Source organism: Carassius auratus, chromosome 4, assembly GCF_003368295.1.
Source record: "Carassius auratus strain Wakin chromosome 4, ASM336829v1, whole genome shotgun sequence".
NCBI lineage: Eukaryota > Metazoa > Chordata > Actinopteri > Cypriniformes > Cyprinidae > Carassius > Carassius auratus.
In genome coordinates, this window is record NC_039246.1 from 22,315,279 (window position 1) to 22,335,352 (window position 20,074).

The following is a 20,074-nucleotide window of genomic DNA, read 5'->3' on the forward strand; positions in this document are numbered from 1 at the left end:
ATTTTGCTAAAAATGATGAGTTTGTTTTCATGCAGATAGCTGTTGCTTTCTATTGTGTGAAGAACGCCAATAAGTCCAGAAAATAAATATCTGCCAACTTTTCTTGAAAAATGCAATTTTAACAACACGTCTCAACAGTGCCGTCTTGCTACATGAAAACACAGCGCACTGACACGAGTTTGCTCATGTCGCTTCGCATGTGCTCATCCGGGTACTGCAGCTCCAGCCAATCAGCTTAGAGGACTGAACACCAGTCTCTGATGGTCTTTATGGAGTGGCAACGTATAAATCAAACCTTGCAATGTTAATATATGCAGTTTTCACATACATCAATTTTTTATAATGTTTACAAATGCAATTAATATTTTTTATAAACAACAGCATTGTAATTATATGTATATATGTGCATATTTACATAAACAACATCAAGACTAATGTTCATTCACAACATGTAATGAACAGCATTTTATTAAATATAACTGGTTAGTGAGTTATTTAATCACACCAAAGGAACGTGACTGAGGATCACTACGTCACTCTAGGGCTTGACCAAACAGAACGCGCTATTTCATGTGCGCAATCCACTAGGTGGAGTTTAGTCTACCGATTGAATTGCATGGCTGGAAGTCTATGGAACCTTCTCCGTGGGAAAAATATTTACAAGTGGACAAAACGTTGAAGGAAACAACCAAGACACGCTGAATACCTAATATGAGATCTAACTTCATGCGGGATATTGCTTTATTTTGCGACAGCTGTCAGTAACGCGGTTACGAAGGGCTCGGGCCAATATTAATATTTACATAATCGCGCTGATTTAGGGCTCGCTCGTCTCTGAATTGACTTCAAATGGAAGACTGCGCGCACTGATATTTAAGTCAACTCGCAGATCAACTTGCTTCACAGGCGAGATATAAAACATGTACAGTATTGTTGATTATTTTGGGTAATTCAGAAAAACAAGTTATACAACAGGGAAGTGTAGTTTGAGTTGCGCCCTGGTCCTAAAGCCGGTCGTGTATTCGGCCGTTGCGCGGTAGCCAGCGCGCGCCCCAATGCTTCAACTTTGGTCGTGTTCCAAATCATTAGAAATAAAGATGGATAGTGTTTTGTTAGAGCAAGGCTAATTATTTTTTGCAGTATATAATCCACAATCACGCGCATACATAGTGACTTAATTAGATAACTTGTCGGTTTTTTTTACGCGTCTGAAAGCAGTTTCTTCTTGGAGCGTGTAGTAAAGGCAACGCGAAGGAGGTCTGTATCGAAGCACCCACATCATACTACAAACGGTTGAAGGGATTTTAAGTGGAGTAATGGTGGTAAACACGGTCCACTGGTTCAGGAAGGGCTTGCGGCTCCACGACAATCCTTCACTCAGAGACTCTATCCAGGGAGCGGACACTGTCCGCTGTGTGTACATCCTCGACCCCTGGTTCGCCGGATCCTCCAACGTCGGCATCAGCAGGTGGAGGTAATGGATCGGACGCCAAATATTAAAATATGTGTGTTTGGAATGCACTGCAAAATCTTATTTGCAGTAGTCTACTAATAATCATCTGTTTCTAACAAAAAAATAAAAATAATAGGCTACTGTCAATATACTGCAATCTATCCATTCTGTTACTATTCTAATCTATTTCACTGAATATTTTCTATTCTACTCTTAATATACTTTTATTCTAAATAATTATTGCTAACATTTTATAATTACATACATTAATTAATGCATTAAGCAAAATTAAAGCAAACCGTAAAAAATGTATTCCTCATCATTATTCATGTTATTTAGTAAAAATACAACTGTCCATTGTCAGTTCATGTTAACTTGGGTCCATTATAATAACATAATCAATATAAAACTACTGACAGATTGCAGCTTGTCCATCAGTGTCAGGGCACTTCTGAATAGGTTCCTAAATGACATTGTAATAAAACACTGACTTCTACAAAGTCAAGGTTTATATGTACGGCTATTTTCGTTTTTAAAGAGGAGCCAAAATGGGTTCATAAACTTTTTCTGACCCCGTGTCCCAGTGAAGTCACGGATAAATCTCAACCACGTAAACTGTCAGTGAGTTGCTGCTAAATGCTCAGCACGTGGAGGTATATATTTTGGCAGTGGTTAGACTACTGAAATCGTATTCCAGTAATATAAAAAAATATATATTTAAAGACTAAATATTATATATATATATATATATATATATATATATATATATATATATATATATATATATATATATTATTTTTTAATATCCATAAAGTTGCATATACAAAAAGCTTAACATCTGCATTAGTTACAGTCTTTGTTTTGTGTTCTTGTACTACAAGAAGTAAGTTTACATAATACAGACCCTTGCATCGGTCTTTCCACACCCATGCTTGCTTACTATACATCTCTTAAACTTAAGGGGTAGTTTATCCATAAAAGAATATGTCTTTATTTACTTACCCTCATGTAGTTTCCAACACAGAACACAAGGAGTTTGAAAAATGTGTTCTTCCATGAAATAAAAGTAGATGGGAACGTGAGCCTGTAAGCTGCAAAATGGACAAAAAAGTATCACTATGTACAAGTCTTATGATTGAGACTGAAACAGACTGAAATTTAATATTCACTCCAAATCTAGCTTGATTGTATGGAAAAGACCAGCTTGGACATTCTATAATATCTTTCATGATATGGGTCATGGGTTCAATTCCCAGGGAACACACATACTGGTAAAAAAAAGAGCACTGCAAGTCATGTCTGATAAATTTATAAATATCTTTTTTTCGTGATTCACGTTAGAAAGTAAATGATATGGGTGTGGAACGACTAGGGGTGAGTAAATGACACATCTGTGCTGTTTTAAAAAGCTTTTATATATCCAATCACTGTAGCATGTGGTGTGTGTGCAAGTATGTCCATTTCTATAAATGCATGTTGGCTCACACGCGAAGTGAGGCCTATTGCTGGACAAAACCGGTGATCTGATTGCACGCTGGGTGATGATGTAACAGTGCTTAGTATCTCGCGCCTTCATCCGCCCTCTTGTGTCTCCATTGTGTTTTATAGAGGGTGATCATAATGAGTACTACAAAATGTTTTGTTATGTGCTCAGCTGTGGTGACCTACTTTATTCACCATATAATCAAAATAGGCTCTGGTACCACCCTAGTTTACATAAACTGAGAAAGTTAGTACAATTCTCAAGATATAAAATAATCAAGTGAAAACAATAGGTTTTAGATTTCTTTTAATGTGCTTGGTTACTGAATCTTTTACTGGCTCTGTAAAATCAGTCTAATAAAGTATATGAAATCAGAATAATTATGCATGGCTTTGATAAACTGACGAGTTGATTTAGGAAAAAGTAAAAACTGTAGTGCACATTCATAGAAAGTGACTGCAAACATACAACACAAAGTTGATTGACTTTGATTTTACATTTGAACTTGATGCACTATATATCATCTCTGCAATCATTACAACAATGATGCAGCTTGTCCTATAATATGATACTGCGGTGCTCTGTCTGACCTGGGTTCTGTTTGTGTGTCACTGGGTCAGACTACTGGGAGACATCAGTCTTTGATTCTGATCATACGGCTGTGAGTCAATGACAAAGAGAGAGAGTCTATGGCTTAGACAGGGATTTACACATCATCACTGACTGCGTGCAGAGGACAACGTTTCCTGCGAGCAGATTCAGAGAAGGCAGGATCATACAACAGTATGGAAATAAAAGGACAGATGTATGAATCATCTGTGAATGAGCATCAGATTCTGTAACAGTGACGCGCCCTAGTGACCTTTTTGAAACACTATCTATTTCATAGTTCAGGTGCCAGCTGCCAGACAGGATTTTGGCCTGTCACTAAATAAATTTCAAAATACCATGATAACCCAGGGAGATTTTTAAAACCACAGCTACACAAAAAGTAGATGGATGGCTTGTACGTTAGATGACAGAAGACAAACGACCACTTGAACAAAAACGGAGCATGTTGAAATTGTGGGATCTTTTTCCATGTTAGGATTTCGAAAATATAAAAAATGTTAAATGAAGCAAAAAAAAAAAAAAACAGATTCTGAACTATTTCTAGACTTCTGGTCCCCACTGTTTTAGTTGAGCTGTCAGCCTCTAAACGCAGCTGTTTCTAATCAGAGTAACGTTTGTATGGTGTGCTGCATCCTGCTACATGTGGACTGCATTATTAGGTGTATTCTTTACCATTCAAAAGTTTGTCAGTAAGATTAGTTGGAGTTTTTCTGAAAGAAATTAATACTTTTATTCAGCAAGAATGCATTAATCAGAAGTTACAGTAAATACATTTATATTGTTACAATAGATCGATTTCCAATTAATGCTGTAATTTCAAACTTTCTATTTATCAAAGAATCCTTAGAAAATCTACCTTGATTTTCAAAAACATAACAGGCAGCACAACTATTTTTAACACTGATAACACTAAGAAATATTTATTGCGCACCAAATAGAGATTTACTTCTCTAGTATCATCTGCCACTGTGTTGTCATCATTGCTTGCTGTTTTCAAATGTGCTATACAATTAAATGCAAATCTGCTATGATATTAAGTTAGTCTTTGATTATACTGGTCAATCGACATGGCTCAGACCCCTTTCTTGCTATATTCAGTTTATCCATCTTGCTTTTGATAACGCTATCAGAGAACCATGATGAATCATCCTTAAACAGACCTTAATCCATGTGACGCTAAATAAATATTTAATTAGCTAATCTGTAGGGCACCAGGCTACTTTCTTTAGCATCTTATGGTTAGTTTTACAGTCCAGAGAGATACAGGAATATCATATATCAAATGGAATAAGGTTTTTGTATTGAAGATTATGCAAAACTTTCATGCCAAGACATATTCAGCTAGTGTCTGCACCCAGACAGGAATCCTCCAAATGCATATTACGTAACATCTTTTGTCTGACAATGATAACCCCGTAGTTTTAGAGAGCTTTCATTTGAGATCAAGTATAGTTTGGCCAGGATTATCCGAGGTTGTCTAGTTGTGGAGGAGAGTTCAGCTCTGGAGACTGGAGTTTTTCACTTACTCAGCTCTTGAGGTTATGTGAGATCCTGCAGACAATAGGAACTGGGTTTCTGGGTCAATAACACACCGCATCATGGCCAAGTGCTCTTCAGTTTGTTGTTACGAGCTACTTTAAAAGATCCATTGGGTTTTCTGGACCACTTTTCAATAGCACTACACCGGAAATTAAACCTTCTGTACATTATGTGAACAGATTTCTCACATGACGTGGTTCTTTTGGTAAACTGACCCAATTTACCAATGGGAAAATAAATCAGTCTTCATCTAATATATGGACTGAATTAAATTGAATTGAAAACTCACTATTTCACTGAATGAACATAATATTAAATTATTCATTGTATCATAATTGGCATCATTTAATAAATTCCCATCCAGTGCTTTAAAAAAAGAAAAGAAATGATTTACATGTGAAAGCCACACTAATAATGGGACACAAAATATTCCTATTAAATAGTGCAACAATGTATTCTTACACTGAAGAAGGGAGCAAAGTCATATCTAAAAAAGACACCACTGGATTTATTTAACTTGGACCAGTAAGCAACCACCTAAAACACTATTATTCACATAAAAACATATTAAAACCCCTCACAATACATTACTAACCTTGTATCATTGCTCCTGCAACCACCCACATCATTCTCATTTTACACAGGACTGCACCATTCATAGTTTATTCACTATGGTGCAAGCAAATGCCACGGATGAATAATTGTAAATGTAAGGTCTTGTTTGCAAGTTACGTGGTTGAGGATGAAATAATCACTGGATTTTTCTAAGGTTTAAAACCTCCAAAGTTATTCATTTTTGTGTTCAGCAGAACAGTGAATTCAATGTCATTGGAATGCATCTCATGAATGATGAATGAGTGTTTGTGCATGCATAATGACAACTATATAAGGGTGACAACCTTTTTTAATTTCAGCTCAGTGCATAATAAACATATCAATGTTCAGTTAGCAGTTGCCAGTGGTGCCAAACTGAGTCATCTGTTCTGTATTTCCTTATGAAAATGTTTGAGTGTTTACAAATAAAAAAAAAGAGAATTTGATTTTCTCATATTGTTTTGTAAAAAAAAAAGTGTAAAACAGAGTCGAAACCTTTTGCAGTACATTGTAGCTTCAGCAAGTAATAATCTATAATTATTTTAGCAGTTATTCTCTCAGCAGATAGTTTATATTTTCACCCTTAACCTGATCAATGCCTTGCCCTCTTTGAAATGTTTTACACTTCAATATATTGTTGCAGTGAAATAGCATTGCAATAGTTATTGTGAGAGTATAACTGCCTTATTATTAGATTTATATTATGTGCATGATATTATTTGTCAGTATGTGGCTATAAATACATGTCATGTCTCTTGTTGCTCAGGTTTTTACTGCAGTGTTTGGAAGACTTGGATGCCAGCCTCCGCAAACTCAACTCACGACTCTTTGTTATCCGTGGCCAACCTACCGATGTCTTCCCCAGGCTCTTTAAGGTTTCAGTTGACTTTTTATAATAATAGTAATAATCTTGCACCAGGGAAACATTTTTGATTTATGAAATATCCTGGATTAGAAAGAACAACAACAACAACAACAAAAAAGCTCTTTAAATGTCTTTAAATTTTCATCTAATCTTTCTCATGTGGTGACTTGGCTCTCTCTCTCTCTCTCTCTCTCACTATTGTGTGTCTATGAATGAATATTTGACTCCCCCTAATGGTCTGATCTTGTAATGCATCCAGGAGTGGAACATTACTCGTCTGTCCTACGAGTACGACTCAGAGCCATTTGGAAAGGAGCGAGACGCGGCCATCAAGAAGCTGGCCAGTGAGTCAGGTGTGGAGGTGATAGTTCGCATCTCTCACACACTCTACGATCTGGACAAGTAAGAACTTCTAAATCCATAACACTTTTGTTGTAACCGACCTTTTGCTAAGCTCTGCCCCCTTGAATGACACTGCTTGCTTTACAGCACTTTCCTAAATCATTATGCCAATTTTAAACATGTATGTAAGTCCCACTGCAGCAACGTATTATTGTATTTTCACCTCTATAAAATTATGTCTGTACTCAACCCCTATTCAAACACACTCGGACTGCCATAGACTGACATTAGAAAAGATCAAGAGCTTGTCTGGTGTGGTGGAAGGCAACAGTTGGCCAGTAACATTTTTAAGGCAGAGTCCACTGTAACTGATATTCTTTTTCTTACTCACTGGTGTATTGTCGTCTCTCAGGATCATCGAGCTGAATGGAGGCCAGTCTCCGCTCACGTACAAGCGCTTCCAGACCCTCATCAGCAGGATGGAGGCGGTGGAGACCCCGGCAGAGACCATCACAGCAGAAGTCATGGGGATGTGCACCACGCCGGTCTCTGAAGACCACGATGAGAAGTTTGGGGTTCCTTCTTTGGAAGAGCTTGGTTAGTCAACTATCTTTAAAAAAATAGCTTCAAAGCTAAAGTGTATGGAAGACTAAACTACTCACCTACATGAATGCATTACATCCTTAAACCGCAATCAGTCAAACGGTCTTTATGTTTGAAAGTTTCCCTTTAAAAATGGGAATTGCTGATGAATTGTTTTTCTGGAACAGGCTTTGACACAGAAGGTCTGTCCTCAGCTGTGTGGCCTGGAGGAGAAACAGAGGCCCTCACTCGTCTGGAGAGGCACCTGGAGAGGAAGGTTGGAGACACTCCATGAATCACACATTTATAGCTGTAGGATTGAAATGTTAGAAATATAACTAAACAAATTATAAAAATGCAGAAATCCACTTTTTTATTGAAAACAATGACATTTAGTGAGTTGATAATAATCTGACCCATTTTAGCTGATGCTTTCCAGATGATCATATATTATTCCTTAAAAATAATCCTCAACATCAACACTGACATTCAGATTTTGGTGTCATTTTTATTTAATTAATTATTTTATTCTACTTTTATTCAGCAAGAATGATGTACAGTGAATGTACATTGATAGTATACTGTTTTTACTGTATTTTTGATCCAATAAACGCAGCTTCGGTGAGCATAAGAGACTTCTCTCAGATATATTAAAAATCATACCAACCCCAATCTTTTGAGTCGTGGTGTATGTTTACCTTATAACTTGTTCAACAATTCACAGAAAACAAGATGTAAAGTTTATAAGTCAAGCTGACCACTGGCTTATTGACAGGCGCTGTAAATTAATGATTCTTTCATAACCCACTTTTTTGTTCTAGGCTTGGGTTGCCAACTTTGAGCGTCCAAGAATGAATGCCAATTCACTGTTGGCCAGTCCCACTGGCCTCAGTCCATATTTAAGATTCGGCTGCCTCTCCTGTCGACTTTTCTACTTCAAACTCACAGACCTCTACAGAAAGGTCAGCACGTTATCATATCTGTATGTCACTGTACTTCAAACGACATGGCTAATGTTAAACGGACACGGGGAAACATGTAGAGAGTTAGCTGAATGATAACCTTTTCCCCACAGGTCAAAAAGAACAGCTCACCTCCTCTGTCCCTCTATGGCCAATTACTGTGGCGTGAATTCTTCTACACGGCTGCCACCAACAACCCACGCTTTGACAAGATGGAAGGCAATCCTATTTGCGTTCAGATCCCATGGGACAAAAACCCGGAGGCTTTGGCCAAGTGGGCTGAGGGCAGGACTGGTTTCCCCTGGATCGATGCCATCATGACCCAACTGAGACAAGAGGGTTGGATCCACCATCTGGCCCGACACGCAGTCGCTTGTTTCCTCACCCGCGGAGACCTGTGGATCAGCTGGGAGGAGGGCATGAAAGTATGAGGAGCTCATGATTGTGATTTTACTAATATGACAATTTCAGTGCCAGCACTCACATGCACTTGTCTTCACAGGTTTTCGAGGAGCTCTTGCTGGACGCAGACTGGAGCGTGAATGCAGGAAGCTGGATGTGGCTGTCCTGTAGCTCCTTCTTCCAGCAATTCTTCCACTGCTACTGTCCCGTGGGCTTCGGCCGCCGCACTGACCCCAACGGAGACTACATACGGTTAGTTGCAACTCTACAGCGGAAACAAAGAACGTTTTAAATGATTATTAAAAATACCTTTAAAAAACACTGAAACATTTAAGTAGACATTTTAACTTGCATCTAATATGCTTTCAAATCACTTTGTTAATGTAATTTAATGTGGACACCAAAATGGGACATCTCGACTTTAACGCATGTATATAAAATCTACTCTCTTTTATCTGCTGAAGGCGATATTTGCCAGTGTTAAGGGGTTTCCCAGCAAAGTATATCTACGAGCCCTGGAATGCTCCTGAAAGCGTCCAGAAAGCAGCCAAATGTATAATTGGTGTACACTACCCCAAACCCATGGTGCATCACGCTGAGGCAAGCCGCCTCAACATAGAGCGTATGAAACAGATCTACCAGCAACTGTCCTGCTACCGTGGCCTGGGTAAGACAAAAACTACGGGAAAAGACTGCAACATTTCTTGACAGCTAAAGACTTAAACCTACAAAAAAAATAAATGTGATTAATTCTTATAAACGTATAGTCTTCTGGATATGGAGGGCTGATTTCTGAAAGGAGTTTTGTAAATTGTGTTTGATTGGATGCCTGGATTAGCAGAAAAATAGCAGAGAATCTGGATTGAACAAGTTTGTGTTCTCCTCTGACTGATGCCTCTCTCCCTACAGGACTGCTGGCAATGGTGCCATCCAACCCTAATGGCAATAATGACAATTCCACAACAATAAATGGTTTCCAAACAGGAGATGTGACCAAGGACATCAGTGCACCTTCAGGTTTGGACACTCCCTAAATTTTCTGTATTGTATATGTGCTACACTGTATTAGGCATGTCTTTACATTTTAATTTCAATTAAAAATTAAACTGTAAATTAACTAATTATAACATACACACCACTATATCTGATAGATTTTCTTTAATTAATCTCAGGCTATGCTCAAGATGAATGGCATGGCAGAACGTTGGTTTACTCACAAGGAGACCACCAAACAAGCAGCATCATGCCACCTCAAGGTATGAATGCCATGCCAATGACACATCAGTACCTGCAATAATCAACAGTCTGTCATTAAATCTCAGCAGTATTGTTATTTTTCTATATGCAGAACTTGTCATGATCGTTTATCTTGCAGGTTTTTCAGGCAACACTAGTAGCACAATGTGCTACAGGCAAGAATCACAGCAGATATCTGGTGCTGCTGTACAGCCAGGTAATGACCTCCACATTTAAACAGAGGGCCGTCTAATGTCATACAGATTTTCAAGTCAGCATTATCATTTTTAAATGTCATTGTCAGGACGAGGGCTTCACAGCGGCACCTTCCAGACATCTGGAAAACGACACAGCGAGGAGTCTGGACCTGCCACAGGCTCAAAAGTCCAGAGGCAGAGCAGCTCTTAAACATCAGGTCTGTCACTAGATGTGTGGGGAAAATAAAATGTTGTGTAAATATATATCAATTATTAAAATAACCTTTTTTTCAAGTGTTTCTGTTTTTCTTTCTGTCACATTCTTATACTTCATTGGCATTTTCTTGTGTTTTTCAGAAATTGTCAATATAAAGTGGTCAGCAGGACTTCGCAGATGCCCGTTTTGTTTTGGCACCTTTTTTGAGTTGTTACATTTTGCATTTCTACAGAGGAAACCAAAATTGAAGCGATTGAAGGGAGTGCATGATTCTCTCTATAAGCACATCAACACATACCACTTTGAAAACAATCAGACTGTACATTATCACAGGGACTTCACCCAAGCGGTCAGCAACATCCTGACAACATTGGAATTATGTTGTGGCTCTGAGATCTGCACAGCTGCAATGTTGTGCCAACGTTGGGTTCATGTTTGTACTGTTTGGGACTAAATTTTTGTGTATATAAGAGATTTGAAAAATACCCACATACAAAATGTAAATATTTAATATTGTATGTGCTTTCTCTATTTCATGTAGTTATAGACCCATTGGTATATTTTTGATATAAAGAATTATTGTCGATCAATTTTACTCTCTCCTTTATGAAAACATTTTAAAGCATTTGTAGACTGTCCATGCAGTAAACTACTAAGCCTCTCCTCAGGCTGCTTGCTTGCACTACGTTTTTCTTGATTTCTCCTTTGCATGCTTGTTCTGTCTCTGTCTCTACCACAAATGTTCGTGATCTCGCTCTTTTCAGACTGGCACCTGTCTTGTACACCTTCTCAGTCCCCGTTTACTCCTCCTCTCTATCTGGGTGTCTCTCCATTGCTGTAAACAGTGTTTCTCATCCTCCCACATTGTGCTTGTTTAATAAAGTGTAACTGTAAATGTTGTCTCGCTCATTTACTTAGTACTCACGGGATGCTGTCCTGTCACGCAGTCTGCTGAAATTTCTTTGGTGACCGATGCCGATTCCGCTAAAAAGCATAGCTGACCTGTACATAAACAAATAAGTGATATATATTTGAATTTGTATATAATTCACATACATAATTACATATACATACATATATATATATATATATATATATATATATAAATAATTGTTAAATAACATTTGAGCGTTAAACACCATATTTACGAACTTAACTGCATCAAACCAAGTAGCATCATCAAACAGATGGTGCTAAACTTTTTCTGAAAACTAAGTCTTTTAGGTATTTAGCAAATACCTGTAACTATCTGGTGTAATGGTCATTTTAAGTGGATTTTTTTAAGAACATTTTACTCAGCTTCAAGTCCAAACACTGTTTTAAACTTCATGTTAAGCAATCAATGTATTGATTTACTACCTAAACTCTTTTAACACATTTGATTGTTTATGCTATTATCTATTTTCTAACAAATTTTCCTGGGTTTTGTTAATACGAAGACACTGGCACTATTTTTGCGTATTGATTAAGTAATTTTGTAACAATTTTAGTGTTATTTTGAGGGCTATATTTAAGCAACGACACAGTGTAACGTTATGTCACATAATATGCTACTTAAAAACATTACAATATTGACTGCTTACCTAAAACACAAAGACAGAGTGAAACGCGCAAAAGTTAGCTCTTCAGAAACGTCGTCGTTAACCAAAAGGACAAAATATATATATATAAAGTTTAGAAATGTTTGTTGACTCTACAAAAGGACATTAGCAGTGACTCAAATGGATGAATTGTTTGGCCACGCCTCCATGTTACGTAAGCTTGACGGCTACACTATAATTATTTATTTATTTGTATTAAAATTGTTTTTTTGTATTATCAACCTCAGTCCGTGAACAATAATGACTGGACATATTCTCAGGCTGATGTGTGAAATGAAAGATGGTAAAAATCGAATTGTTACAGATTCATAAAGTCCGTCTATGTCCACACGATGGCGCTGTTCACCTGTTCAACGTTTCACCTGTGGCAACAAAATAAATTCCACATGTGGGAACGTATGGAATATAATACAGTTATTTTTTTTAAATGACAATGCCTCTATAAGCTTGTTATTTCAGAATGCTTTAAAGAAACTTACTGTTTTGATGTAGGCCGGTACACTTTTAAGCATGATGGTAGGTATGCTATCCATATATTTTTACCTAATATATATATATTTATATACGTGTATATGTATGAACTATCGTTTTATCGTTTTAGTTCACTTTGTATAAATTTTTTTTTGAAGTAATGAATAGCTTAATTTACATATATATGCTTTCTTACTTACACATAACTCATTGCATGTAAGACGGCAATTTGAGTTATTAACAGCTTACAATAATGTATTTCCAGACAAAATAATTTAAAAATATTTCTCCTTCGAGCCGGATTCGAACCAGCGACCTAAGGATTACAGTGAAGATCCGCTACAGTCCTCCGCTCTACCAACTGAGCTATCGAAGGGATACGTCATCACTTTGTGTAGGTGGGTTTTCTGCCTGCATTATATAACCCGTTCTTCAAAATAATTTATTTTAAAATTAAAAAAATCAAAGCATTTAATGCTGGATATAACACTTTAATCTTCGAGTACAATTAGTACACTCTAGAGAACGTTTAGTACAAAAGTACAAACAATAGGATAGCGTGTAATGTTAAAATATTTCTCATACATATATACAACTTTTTATATATATATTTTTTATAACAGTGGAATTTTAGATTTTAAATGTGATATTGTGGATGTTTATGTATTATTATTATTATTTTTTATTTAATTTTTTTTGTCGGTTGTATTGTCTGATTCTGGATCTCCTTTGGACCAAGTTTGATGATGAAGATGATGTTTATACTACGGAGTATAGTATATCTAACGAAACTGTTGACTGGTTATTTGGGGGTGCTGTCAATCGTCCTCAACACTGGGCCCCTGTTGTTAGATGCAGCTGGCCCTTGCTTCGTCTGACCAATCAGGAATCTGGTTTAAATAAGACCTCCACCTGTCACTCACAAACATGCTTGCGCCCCTCAGTACAAGGGTGCAGTGAGACCATAAAACTATTTATAATCAAACAAGGGAAGAAGAGGGACATAATTATCCTTCATTCTTAAGGTATTACTCCTCCTGACTATTGCGAAGGAGAAATTTACTAAAGGACATACGAGCAGATCACATTGGTTATGTGTAAAACAGACACAGCTACTTAAGTGCATATAAGTGCACCTTTTATGAGTTCACAATTATTTTACACTAAAACCAGTTATCTGGTTGCCTTGGAAGAATCAGACCTGTGGAGGAACACACACACACACACACCTGCATCCCACATTGCATATCTAACAGGAAATTTGCATGACTCAGTGTTTTTTTAACCAAATTAATGGGGGTTGTTCTATAAGATTCCAATGGTAGAAATTAAATGTTCATACATAAATAGTTGCATAGATGCCATTAAACACTTGTCTGTCTTTGTCTGTTATCCCTCTGTCTTCCATCATCTGGTTCCATTCATTGTCTCAGGGGTGGGGTACAAAATTCTCTGCATCATTTTGGAAAATAGAAATGGAATTAACCAAAGTTCTTTGAACTCAAAATTGACACAAAGACATTGTTTATACTCAAAGCAATGGATAGAATGAAACCATTGATGCTAGCCAATTAAGTCAATGCCTAAATATTAGTGGTTAGTTGATCTAATCAGACATGGTGTGAAAGATGATCTCTACCAGTGCACAAGTGTGAGGGTGCATCTGTTTTGAGTCTGAAATAGGCTCCTCACACTACAAAGGTTTTAGGGTGGCAGTCAAAGGTTAGAGGTCAGGGTCTGAGTATAGGACAACACAAGGCCCTACAAGGTAGAAAATAGATCCTAGGTGCATCTGTTCAAAAAGCTTACCCAACAGCCACTTTGTAGATGTCACATGGAGAGGGAGGCCCCTATAAAACCACCAGGCATCCACGGAGTTAATCTAAGTCCATTTAGGATCTGTACAGTCCTGCCTCAGTGATCCCCTCTTCACAAAACACTCAGAAAGAGCACCATGTGTGACACAGAGGAGTTTGTGGAGGACTTTGAGGAAGAACAGGAGGAGGTGAACGAAGAGGAAGAGGAGGAGGTTGAAGAAGAGGCTGAGGAGGAAGAAGAGGCTGAAGAAGATAAAACTGATGAAATAGAGGATGAGATAGAGGAAGAAGAGGAGAAAGAGGCAGAGGAGGACACCAAGCCAAAGCCCAAGATGTTTGTTCCCAACATTATGGCCCCAAAGCTGCCCGAAGGAGAGAAGGTGGACTTTGATGACATCCACCGGAAGCGTGCAGAGAAGGACTTCACTGAATTGCAGAATCTAATTCAGCTGCACTTCTCCACCAGGCAGAAGGAAGAGGATGATCTTGTGGCTTTGAAAAACCGTATTGAGCGGCGTCGGGCTGATCGTGCTGAGCAGCTGCGCAGCAGAGCAGAGCGTGATCGAGAGAGGCAGGCACGTTTTGCAGAGGAACGAGCTCGGCGTGAAGAGGAGGCTGCCAAACTGCGAGCTGAGGAGGATGCCAGGAAAAAGAAAATCCTTTCTAACAAGGGCTATGGTGGCTACCTGCAAAAGGTCGATCAGAAGAAGGGCAAGAGGTTGACAGAGCGCGAGAAGAAGACCAAATGTCTGATGGAGCGCCGCAAACCGCTCAACATCGATCATCTCAACCAGGAGAAGCTTGGTGAGAAAGCCCTTGATCTTTGGAAGTGGCTCAGTCAACTGTATGCGGAGAAGTTTGAGTTGGCAGAAAAGTTAAAGAGGCAGAAGTATGACATCAATGTTCTGCGGAACCGCGTTATTGACCATCAAAGGGGAACTAAGACAACCAAGACCACCAGGAAGTCATGGAAATAAATGGATCAGATTCACACATACAATGACACAAAACAGAGCCAAAAAGATTTGCTGGAATCAGTCTCGCATTGAACTTCCTAGGACATTGTTTCTGTTTTTATTTCTTTTCATCAAAAATTGCTCCTAATGTCACACTTATTCATTTAACATTTTATCTTACATGTAATGGGTTTTATGGTGTTATTTTTGTTTTGTTTTACATGATCTGAAGTCTTGATCTCATGCTGTAAACCTTTTGAAAGTTAATATTTTTCTTCGTGCACGATATATTACAATATGCAGTAGAAATGCTAATCAAAATGTTTTGTTTATCAAAATGTTTTGTTTATATTTGAGTGTGTTTTTTTTGTTTGTTGCTAAAACAGCTATTTAATTTTGGAAAAGATGCACATGCATGTTAACTTGAAAGACTCAAAGACTGCTTTTCTACAATTACTAATTAACAATCTGCAAAAGCTCTTTTAAAAAAGCAATTATTTCAAATGTGGAATTAAGCACTGGAATAAACAAAGCAAGCTATTAATAAACAAATACATCAAGATGTTATGAGGTATGAATGAACAAGGTCTTTATTGTAACAAATATAAAGGCACATACTCTAACAGCAGTGTTTTTAGCACAAAAATTAATTTTTCCCAATTATTTATGTGAAGATTAAATTTTATGCATTACATTTCCCAGGATGAGATATTTTTCATCTATGATGTCCCATTTTCCAAATTCCACTCCATCTAGTGCAGATGCCATTCAAAAACGACAATCTTTTGACTGTGAGTGTTGACGGCTTAAGTCTCATAAAATAAAATACACTTAAGTGTTTCATTCCTAACTTGTAACTTGCTTGAGTAACACACACAAAAAAATTGATTTTTAAAAGCTTGCAGGAGTTAGATTGGGTCAATGCAATTACATCTAATGCAAAATAGCTGTTTATATAGCTGATGGACTACACACATTTCTAAGCAATTTAAGGCTCAAACAACTTTAAGGGCCTGGCCACAAAAAGACGAGTTTCAATTATTTGGCACATAACTGTATCATTATGCAGAATTTTATAGCAGTACGAACTAGATTCATTACAAAATGGACTGATCATTTGTAATCTGACAGAGTTTTAAAACATTGGTCACATATATTTCCCACTAGTAGTTCAAGCTGTAAATTGATTATTTAGGTTATCAAGCCCACTCTGTCCTAGCTTTTTTTTTTTTTTTTAAATCGTGCTAGGTTTGACCTTGCAGTAAGATCTAAAAATCCCGGTTGTTGCTGCTGATCATTTTGGGATATGAAGTCCCAATGGAGCGCCCAAATCTGTACACCACAATCTCAAGGAGGTACTCATCCACCTTCACTGTAACCTTGGTCACACGCTCATTAGACAGAAAGAAGACAATAGTAAAGAGAGCCACCTCGAACTCTGGGCTGACGCCAATGAAACAACTGGCCACCGGCTTCACCAGGCCATTCCAGCTGAACTGCAGGTTCAAGACGTGATCATCCTCGTCCGGCTGTGAAATTGGGCCAAACGTAAACATTGGAAGAAATGCACACAAAGCTATATTAATTTGGTCATTCAATATTTCATTTATCAAATCAATTAAAAATGATGAAATACCGTGTCCTTGTTACTTCTGGCCTTGTATCCTTTGTAGTCCACATGATTGTTTTTCTCCTGGTGGTAAAACTGGACCCAGTTGTGGAGGCCCATGATCTCTTTACCTTGTTTGGTTTCACCAACAAAAACATGCTCAAATCCACAGGAATCTTCACTGCCTCAGAGACAAGTGGAAGGTGGCCGATCAATAAAAACTTCTAAATGTAGATTTATAAATAAGCATATAAGCTTTAAGCAATAAGATGGTAAAGGCTTTTAACATCTTGTATGACAGTAACTAATATAACAAACCCAGTTCAGGCAATGTGATATATGCCAGCCTGTTAAAAGGAGGATTATAACTCACCCTCCATTTTTGTCCCTGCGATAGAGCTTAAACCAGATGTCATAGAGCTGGCTCTTAAACTTAGATGGATCAGACTGGGCTAGACCTTTCCGCACTAAATACCTGTGGGCACACTGCAAAGACAAAACCTTTCAGAACATGATAGAAAGAAAATAATATATCTCGTCACGTGTACAGTCTCTTCATGTATTGCAGAATGTCTTCATACACATTATTGTAATAGTCTCCTCCTTGAACCAACATCCTTGTACTACAAAGCTCATTTGCACATTTGTCTCACATGCCCATATTCACTATCCACTTCCCATCCAAACTATCCATTCCCATGAAACCATAATTTACCACATTTTGTGGTAAGTGTGGCAAGTTAATAAATAATAATAAAATAAATAAAAATAATATATTAATAAAGAAATCAATTTTAAAAATGTGCTTTAACAAGTGCTTACTTTAATATTGATATTCATAAAATATTTATTAAAACAGCTAAATGTTGTTGTAGTTTTAGCATTAGTTACTTTCCAACTCTGATCAGGTACATCTGTCAGTCACACAGTCAATAGCAGACATACTTCAAATTCTTTAAGTTGCTCAATTTCTACATGTGCAAACATTACATTACTAAATAGCAAGGCAAAAACAGCGATCGGTGAGCGATAAGATACCTTCATGACCTCTGTCTTGAGAATAGCATCCAGGAAAAGATGATTTTCCTGAAGCTCCTCTTTTGTCACATGCTCAGTCACTCCTGTAGACATTTCATAATTGTCCAACAGATCTATGAAGTCTGAGAAGAGACAAAGTAAACAAACACTCTTGCCATACATTGCATCACATCAGTAATTAACGAAAACTAAAAAACAGATTTTTTTTTACATTAAAGTATAGGGATGCAATTAAAAACATGCTATTAAACACATTATTACATGTTAGTATAAAAATGGTCTATAGCTACTCACGAGCATAAGTATCCACGCTTTTGAGCTTCTTTTCATCGACATATGAGAAAAGAGGAGCTCTAGCGCTATCCCTGGCACTATTACTGCCTTCAGCAACAAAACCAGCCTTCCCCTGTGAGAAAAATGCACTATAAATGACTGATTAATAAAGTCACCTGCAATCACGTATGAGGAAAATATTAATGTTTTTACTTATTCATATATGTATTATATTCATCATAAACATGACTCCTCTCACAACCACCTACCTGTAGGTTGATTTTATAGTCTTTTCCAGCTTTCATGCGGTTCACATCCAGCTTCCACAGTTCATTCAACACATCTGAGAGCTCCTGATTTATGCCTTGTCTGCAGATGAGACAGCATGACTTTAAACGTCTCAAATCAGTCACGTCTGGATGTATTGCCCATTTAAGACAGCAATAATAACAACAACAACTGTAGTAAACATTGTAATTGTTATTAATGCTACCATGGCTATTTTTAAGTGTTATTTTAGTTCATCTCTACCTATCTAGTCAATGAGAAAGTTCAAAGGTTATTCGAGATGATAAAAAAAGAGTTTAGTTTACAAGTATCACATAATTTCTATAATAAACACTTTATTTGAGCCGCTATATATGAAAAATACTGACGTCAAGCGCGGTTTCTATTCTCTAGAAACCGGAAGTTAATTTGACACTTGATAGTTCACCTGTGCTTTGTATTCTATAGTTTAGAGTAGCAGCGGAAGCTCAGAAGATTAGCGGTAGATGTAAAACATGACACACATCTCATGCCAGTGTGAGTCACCCTAACATGAAAACACACAACACAACAACTGGTTGTCAAGTTCAGTTCCGTTTACAGAACACATGGTTTATGGAAAAATCATTAGAGAGTTACGAGTTCCTCGCATCTGGAAACTGTCTTACAGAGTTTGTAAATGTGACATCACCTCCACTTCAAAGAATACTCTCATGTACAACTTAAACAACAAATTCAGTACGACAATAACGATAAAAAAAATGAATGTATAAAACTTTAAACGAAGCTTTGTAAAGAATATAATTGTGCACATCCGTTTATTAACCTTATATGTTTGCGCGTGAAAACTAACGTCAAGTTAAAAGCATGCATCTTGATTCGATCATGTTTACAGTATAGTTTGGCAAAAGCATAGTCATTATGATTTTAAAACCACGATAAATGCCCCTAAGTAATAGCTATTGTCAACGCAACTTTTTGACGCGGCTGATCTAAAGCATAAAACGGAAAGACCGTTAAACATCTGTTAACACTAATTTTCTCACCCTCTGGCCATGTTCGCAGGTTAATCCACTTTGTGGTTCAAAGAAACACGTTTAGTCACTCACGCGATGATGAAAAGCTGGTTTTTGGTGGGTGTGTTTACGCCATGCCAAGCCTTTTGATCGATAGGCGAATCTGACCAATGAGGGCGGCACACAGTAACTCCCTTTCGTTCCTGATTGGTTGGTTTACCCAAAGGGCGAGGCATTAGAACCAGGAACTAGGGCGTGTCCATTATTCAACAGGTCGCAATCTAGCTGTAAACATTAGGATAAAAGTGATACAAATCTCAGCCAGAAATCGTCAATTCTGTAACATTTAGTTTGCACACACACACAAAAGAAAGATTTATTTAAGAAAAAAAAATACAAAATTCATTAGTACAGTGTATAAATAAATGGTTATGATAACCTCATTGAAGCAAATCATTGTGTTATACAGTGACTGGAATCATTTGATTAAACCATTTTTTGAGAATAGTTGAAATTGAACATTCTGTCATTGACACAAACGT

At 37.4% G+C, this 20,074-nt stretch overlaps 2 protein-coding genes, 1 non-coding gene and 1 pseudogene across 3 annotated transcripts; 2 read left to right on the forward strand and 2 right to left on the reverse strand.

Annotated features, from left to right (window-relative positions):
• The first annotated feature begins 583 nt into the window (after nucleotides 1–583).
• Nucleotides 584–11,379, forward strand: LOC113062861 (cryptochrome-1). Its single transcript, XM_026232898.1, has 14 exons — nucleotides 584–1,474; nucleotides 6,448–6,556; nucleotides 6,806–6,948; nucleotides 7,301–7,485; nucleotides 7,659–7,747; nucleotides 8,292–8,432; nucleotides 8,546–8,857; nucleotides 8,935–9,086; nucleotides 9,299–9,501; nucleotides 9,744–9,851; nucleotides 10,007–10,090; nucleotides 10,210–10,287; nucleotides 10,375–10,485; nucleotides 10,625–11,379. Exons 1-13 carry the CDS (start codon nucleotides 1,317–1,319, stop codon nucleotides 10,476–10,478), a joined length of 1,866 nt encoding a protein of 621 aa, XP_026088683.1. The 5' UTR covers nucleotides 584–1,316; the 3' UTR covers nucleotides 10,479–10,485; nucleotides 10,625–11,379.
• A 1,465-nt stretch (nucleotides 11,380–12,844) lies between these two features.
• Nucleotides 12,845–12,932, reverse strand: trnay-gua (transfer RNA tyrosine (anticodon GUA)). The gene is given in 2 exon segments: nucleotides 12,845–12,880; nucleotides 12,896–12,932. It is a non-coding gene; the product is annotated as a tRNA-Tyr (tRNA).
• Nucleotides 12,933–14,428: 1,496 nt separating this feature from the next.
• On the forward strand, nucleotides 14,429–15,891 carry LOC113062876 (troponin T, cardiac muscle isoforms pseudogene; annotated as a pseudogene).
• Nucleotides 15,892–16,339: 448 nt separating this feature from the next.
• On the reverse strand, nucleotides 16,340–19,694 carry LOC113062869 (poly(U)-specific endoribonuclease-C). The gene is made up of 7 exons (XM_026232910.1): nucleotides 19,563–19,694; nucleotides 18,519–18,618; nucleotides 18,271–18,382; nucleotides 17,977–18,098; nucleotides 17,312–17,424; nucleotides 16,966–17,119; nucleotides 16,340–16,858 (listed from the first exon to the last, which is right to left on the reverse strand). The coding sequence occupies exons 1-7, from the start codon at nucleotides 19,571–19,573 to the stop codon at nucleotides 16,598–16,600; spliced, it is 873 nt and encodes a 290-aa protein (XP_026088695.1). The 5' UTR covers nucleotides 19,574–19,694; the 3' UTR covers nucleotides 16,340–16,597.
• Between the last annotated feature and the right edge of the window lie 380 nt (nucleotides 19,695–20,074).